Source organism: Coregonus clupeaformis, chromosome 17 (assembly GCF_020615455.1).
Source record: "Coregonus clupeaformis isolate EN_2021a chromosome 17, ASM2061545v1, whole genome shotgun sequence".
In the NCBI taxonomy this organism is placed as follows: Eukaryota; Metazoa; Chordata; class Actinopteri; order Salmoniformes; family Salmonidae; genus Coregonus; species Coregonus clupeaformis.
In genome coordinates, this window is record NC_059208.1 from 65,386,175 (window position 1) to 65,393,230 (window position 7,056).

Genomic DNA, 7,056 nt, shown 5'->3' on the forward strand with positions numbered 1-7,056 from the left:
CCCCACAAGACATGCCACCAGAGGTCTCTTCACAATCCCCAAGTCCAGAACAGACTATGGGAGGCGCACAGTACTACATAGAGCCATGACTACATGGAACTCTATTCCACATCAGGTAACTGATGCAAGCAGTATAATCAGATTTATAAAACAGGTACAAATACACCTTGTGGAACAGTGGGGACTGTGAAGCAACACAAACATAGGCACATAAACACATACATATAGACACTCACTCTACACACACGTACACATGGATGTTGTATTGTAAATATGTGATAGTGGAGTAGTGGCCTGAGGGAACACACTAAATGTTTTAGGTAAAGTGTTATGAAATATAATGTTATGTAATATTTTAAATTGTATATAACTGCCTTAATGTTGCAGGACCCCAGGAAGAGTAATGGGGATCCTTAATAAATACAAATACTACCAATTTCCAAACTGCCTCTAGAAGCAACGTCAGCACAAGAACTGTTCGTCAGGAACTTCAGAGCAGCCACACACAAGCCTAAGCTCACCGCCATTGGACTTTGGAGCAGTGGAAACGCGTTCTCTGGAGTGAGGAATCACGCTTCACCATCTGGGAGTCTGACGGACAAATCTAGGTTTGGTGGATGCCAGGAGAACGCTACCTGCCCCTTACCTTGCTAATTACTTCATTAGCTGATCATTTGACAATCTTTCATTGTATACTGTAGTATTATCTTGTTTTTATAATAAATCTTTGTTATATAAAATAGTATTACTGTCTCTGAGATTTTGAATCTGACTTAGAATTGTGTTGTGTTTTTCATCACCTGATCGTCTATGTCACGATCGCTGAAGGAAGTGGACCAATGCGCAGCGCGATAAGTGAACATACTTTATTTATTTCACCACACGAAACAAAACGATAACGTGAAGTCCTTGGTTACCTACACAAACCAACACGGAACAAGATCCCACAATACACTACTGCCAAACGGCTGCCTAAGTATGGTTCCCAATCAGAGACAACAAGCAACAGCTGATTCACGTTGCCTCTGATTGAGAACCACCCCGGCCAACATAGATACACATGAACTAGAACTTAAACACAGAACACAAACACATAGAAACTACACACCCTGGCTCAACATAACAGAGTCCCAGAGCCAGGGCGTGACAGTCTATGTTTGTTCTCTAACTCTTTCTCAGTTCCTCATTCAGATTATTTATATATTTACACAAATATGGTGTTCCTTTATTGAACCAGGCAAAGCTACAGCTATCTGTCCCTAACCACAGTCCTGTGCTGTTGGGGAAAGCGCTCTACAAAAGATGATTTGACTTCTTCTGACAAATGTGAGTAAAACAATCCTTACTATTTAAGATATTTTATCTACATTGCTGTTTTACCTTGCTTATCTCCTGTGTGATGTAGTGTCTTTGTCCAAACAATGTTATCTCTTTTCGAGAATATTGCTTTTACCAACATTTACCTCTGTCTACCTCTGTCTACCTCTGTCTACCTCTGTCTACCCCTGTCTACCCCTGTCTACCCGTCTACCTCTGTCTACCTCTGTCTACCTCTGTCTACCCCTGTCTACCCCTGTCTACCCCTGTCTACCCGTCTACCTCTGTCTACCTCTGTCTACCTCTGTCTACCTCTGTCTACCCCTGTCTACCCCTGTCTACCCTTCTACCTCTGTCTACCTCTGTCTACCTCTGTCTACCCCTGTCTACCTCTGTCTACCCCTGTCTACCCCTGTCTACCTCTGTCTACCTCTGTCTACCTCTGCCTACTGTCTACCTCTGTCTACCTCTGTCTACCTCCTCTCCTCTAGTTTGTGTGTAATGTTAGCATAAAGCTTTAGGCTATGTTTACACAGGCAGCCCAATGTGGATCTTTTTTCACTAATTGGTCTTTTGACCAATCAGATCAGCTCTTTTACCCATAATTGGCCGAAATATCAGAATTGGGCTGCCTGTGTAAACACATTTTCTACCATGATACAGCAAATGTTTTGTAAGGTAAATGAAGACATTGGATTAGAGGTAGTTCAAATATTACACGTTTGCTTTTGATACTGTGTATCGGTACTCTTTTAACACTGAAAGAAAAACTACTTGAGGAAAAGTTGTGTAGATCAGTGAAAACAAGATGGTGAATAGTTTTCAAGGCACTGTATGTCTCTCAAACACCTTAAAGTATGTGTCTCTTTTTGTCTACTTTAGATCTGAAGTATAAACTGAAGACACCTATCAGTTAAACGTTAGCCTTAATGAGGAAGATCCTGAAACTCAAGATGACCACACCAGGAAGGGAAAGTGGGTATTTTTCTGCGGTCTGTTTCTGCTTTCTGCTGTATGTCTGGGTCCTTGTTGATCCAGTAAGGGGATACTCACTGAAACACTGCAGAATATATGATGCCAACGTCACTGTTAACATGAAAGTACTCTGTGATAACAGGAACCTCCTAACCATACCAGAAGACATTCCACCGATAGTCAGATCTTTAGACGTTTCTATTAATTCAATTTCAAAAATCGAAGTGTTTGACTTTAAAGATCTATCGGTCCTCAAATTCTTGAACGCGTCCAGTAACGTGATCTCTCGTGTTGAAGACGGAGCATTCCTATGCCTTGTGGCTCTGCAGGGGCTAGACCTGGGGCATAACAAAATCACCACCCTTTCAGACCACATGTTCCAGGGCCTGGCCAACCTCTCGGCGCTACATCTGAATAACAACCTGATCACAACTATTGGGTCGTCATCCTTTTGGCCTCTCTCTGGATTACATGTAGTGAACTTATCGAACAATAAACTGCATTGTCTAAAGAAGGTTCAGCCCATTATACAATTACCACATTTACAGAAGATGTACATTGGGAGGAATGGATTTACCAGTTTTCGATCAAGGGAAATATCAAACAATTCCATAGGGCTGAGAGAGCTTGATGTGTCTGGGAATCCATTGGACATCTTCATCGTCACAGCAAGTGTTTTTCCAAACCTTCAGAAGTTAAACCTAGCCTACTGTGGCCATAATGGAAGCATGCAATGGGATGTGGCAGACAGGTCTTTTCTGAGGAACGTGTCGAGTCTTGACATGAGTGGAATCCACATGTCTCTGGAGGGTATGAGCATGTTGCTGCGGAGCTTCGACTCCCTGTTAGAATCTCTGATACTTTCTCATTTAGGAATAGAGATGTCTGCCCATACAAAGGTTCTCACCAATATTGCCTGCCACATACCTACACTGAGAATGCTCCAATTTAGATATAACAACATCAGTTTTGTTTCTGCGGAACTTCTGCAGTCCTGCACCCAGGTGACAGATCTGGGAATGCAATATATGAATCTGATCGATCTGTCTGACTCTTCATTCCGGACAATGAAGCAGCTGAGAAATCTGGAATTGGGACACAACATGCTTTCATCTGTGCCAAAAGCCATAAGGAATCTCCCCACTCTGGAAGTCCTGGATCTCAGCTTCAATAGAATCAATAAACTAGGCTGCTCGGATTTTGCCAATCTTACTGGACTCATACAACTCTTCCTTTACAAAAACATAATCCCTCAACTCGAAAGTTGTGTTTTCCAGGATTTGAAGTCCTTAAAGGTCCTTAAAATCGGAACAAACCAAATCCTGGCCTTGAGTGATGCTTTCAAGGACGGTTTGCAAAAACTAGAGCTCTTGGATTTGCGAGGCAATAAACTTAGTTCTGTCAGAAAAGAAGACTTTAAAAGCTTACAATCCCTCAAGGAATTGCTTTTATTCAACAATCAAATTAGCAGCATAGAAGATGGAGCATTTGAGGTGATGGTCAACCTTAGAAGCCTTACTCTTTCAGCAAATAGAATCACTCAAACTGAAACTAGAGACCGGGTGTTCAGAGGACTAACATGCTTAACCAGCCTCATTATTTCTTCCAATCATATCAAATATGAAACAGATGAGAAGCTCCACCCTCCACCCTTCTATCACCTGACATCGCTCAAGATTCTATATATCTTCAGCCAACGGATGGATAATATACCATCAAACTTTCTTGAGGGTCTGAAATCTTTATCAGAATTCAGGGCAGGGTATCTGAATATTAAGTCTCTGCACCCAGACACATTCATTCACACCCCCCAGTTGAGGTACCTTGACATCAGCAGCAATGTGTTCTCAACCCTCGCTCCAGAGCTGTTTTTCCCAATGCCAAAACTCAGCAGACTATATCTGTCCAAATCCCAACTTCAGTCTTTGGATTTCCTCATACTAGCCAATTTATCTCAAGTTGCATTTTTGCTGTTGGGAAACAACCAGATTAGAGAAATCAATGAGACAGTGATACGTTCTCTCCCTGCCTTAACATCCTTGAAAATTAACAATAACCCTTTCATATGTGACTGTAGAAATGCTTGGTTCATCCGTTGGGTGGAGGACAACAACCAAACGCAAGTTGGTGATGCCCATGACTCTAACTGCAGCTATCCAGACAATCTGAGGGGCACTAAACTGTTGGACCTTGACACCCGTCCGTGTTCAGTGGACATAGGCTTCTTCTACTTCCTGTCCACCACTTCTCTGGTCCTCCTCACCCTGCTGGCGTCCTTCATCTACCATCTCCTGAGATGGCAAGTTGTCTATGTCTACTACCTCTTCCTGGCTTATCTCTACGACACCAAGCGGAGGAACAGGCGTGCAGCTAATCAGTACGACGCCTTCGTCTCCTACAACACCCACGATGAGCCCTGGGTCCTGAGGGAGCTGCTGCCGGAGCTGGAGGGGAAGCAGGGCTGGAGGCTGTGTCTGCACCACCGGGACTTCCAGCCAGGCAAACCCATCATAGAAAACATCACAGACGCCATCTACGGGAGCCGCAAGACCATCTGTGTGATCAGCCGAAACTATCTGGAGAGTGAGTGGTGCTCCAGAGAGATACAGGTGGCCAGGTGGGTCCGACAATCTTCAATTACCTATACAGTACACGTGTACACTCATACACACATATACCGTACTTCATAATGACTTTCTACTTTACTCTCCAGCTTCCGTCTGTTTGATGAGCAGAAGGACGTGTTGATCCTGGTGTTTCTGGAGGAGATCCCAGACCAGCAGCTCTCTCCCTACCACCGCATGAGGAGGCTGCTGAAGAGACAGACCTACCTGAGCTGGCCCAGAGCAGGGGAGTACACCGGGGTCTTCTGGCAGAAACTACAGGTGGCTCTGGAGACCAGGGACTGCCCTGCTGAGGAGAACCCAATCCTCACCGGGGTGGAGAGACAGTGACAGACATAAACTAAATGTAATAACCTTTAACCTACAGTATATGTTCTGAACTTTATCAGAAATGTTGTGATATAAACACGACTTAAAGTTATTGACAAATGCTAATACATCTTATAATTAGAAACTCAGCTAATTTACTTGCATATAGCTACCTGCCTACCCAGCTAGAAAAATATTGAGCAAAATGTGAAGTGGGCCACTGACTGCAGATATGTTGCTAAAATAAGTTTGCTATCAGTTTGCTTATTAACTTTCTTAGCTTTGCCTAATATCATTGGTGTTTTTCTTCTTCAAGTAAGATAAAATGTACAATTATTAAAACAAATGGTGTCCTACTGTATTTTTTGTTGTTAATTTGTGGGGGGGAAACCCTTTTCACTTGTAATGTTGTAATGCTTATGATGAATAAAAGTCGATAATAGTCACACCTTTCCTTTGTCAGTTATGCTTCATTTGAACTAGCAAACCACTTGTTAGCTAATGCTAGCTAGCTGACAAGCTAATAAAGATAACTAATGCTAGCTAGCTGACAAGCTAATAAAGATAACTAATGCTAGCTAGCTGAAAAGCTAATGAAGATAACTAATGCTAGCTAGCTGACAAGCTAATGAAGAAAAACACTCTGATGAAGATATCTAACTAAGCTAGCTGGCGAGTTTGCTAGATTCAATTCACATGATGATCTTGATGTAATTTTAGATACACACACTATCCTTCCAGCCTTTATGATAAACAGTGGGGCTTGAACCACCAATGATTACAAGGCAAGCACGACGATGCAGACCTCCAAGAGCTGTAGAACGGAGTGCGCTAACGTACAACAAGGCTCCATCTGACGTCGCAATTCCAGGGTGTAGAGTGGCAAGTCTACCACTAGAGGGCACGCTATCTCCATAAATGTCACTGACTGGACAAAACATTAAGAACACCTTCCCAATATTGCATTGCAGCCCCTTTTGCCCTCAGAATAGATTCAATTCGTCAGGGCATGGATTCTACAAGGTGACGAATGCGTTCCACAGGGATGCTGGCCCATGTTGACTCCAATTCTTCCCACAGCTGTGTCAAGTTGGCTGGAATCATGTAGTAACCAAAAAAGTGTTAAACAAATCAAAATATATTTTATATTTGAGGTTCTTCAAATAGCCACCCTTTGCCTTGATGACAGCTTTGCACACTCATTGGTATTCTCTCAACCAGCTTTCACCTAGAATGCTTTTCCAACAGTCTTGAAGGAGTTCCCACAAATGCTGAGCACTTGTTGGCTGCTTTTCCTTCACTCTGCGGTCCGACTCATCCCAAACCATCTCAATTTGGTTGAGGTCGGAGGATTGTGGAGGCCAGGTCATCTGATGTAGCACTACATCTCTCTCCTTCTTGGTAAAATAGCCCTTACAAGGCCTGGAGGTGTGTTGGGTCATTGTCTCTCTCTGTCTCTCACACACTCCCTCTCTCTATCTCTCTGTCTCTCTCTCTCTCTCTCTCTCTCTCTCGCTCTCTCTCTCGCAATTCAATTTCAATTTCAATTTAAGGGCTTTATTGGCATGGGAAACGTGTGTTAACATTGCCAAAGCAAGTGAAGTAGATAGTAAACAAAAGTGAAATAAACAATAAATATTGACAGTAAACATTACACTCAGAAGTTTCAAAAGAATAAAGACATTTCAAATGTCATATTTTGTATATATACAGTGTTGTAACAATGTGCAAATAGTTAAAGTAAAAATGGGAAAATAAATAAACATAAATATGGGTTGTATTTACAATGGTGTTTGTTCTTCACTGGTTGCCCTTTTCTTGTGGCAACAGG

The 7,056-nt window shown here is 42.5% G+C and overlaps 1 protein-coding gene across 1 annotated transcript; it reads left to right on the forward strand.

Annotated features, from left to right (window-relative positions):
• Positions 1–2,212: 2,212 nt before the first annotated feature.
• Positions 2,213–5,633, forward strand: LOC121585818 (toll-like receptor 13; the record flags this gene model as incomplete). The annotated part of the gene is made up of 3 exons (XM_041902103.1): positions 2,213–2,292; positions 4,370–4,909; positions 5,006–5,633. Coding segments are annotated over 3 exons (861 nt in total), but the record flags the coding sequence as incomplete, so codon positions are not given.
• Positions 5,634–7,056: the final 1,423 nt, after the last annotated feature.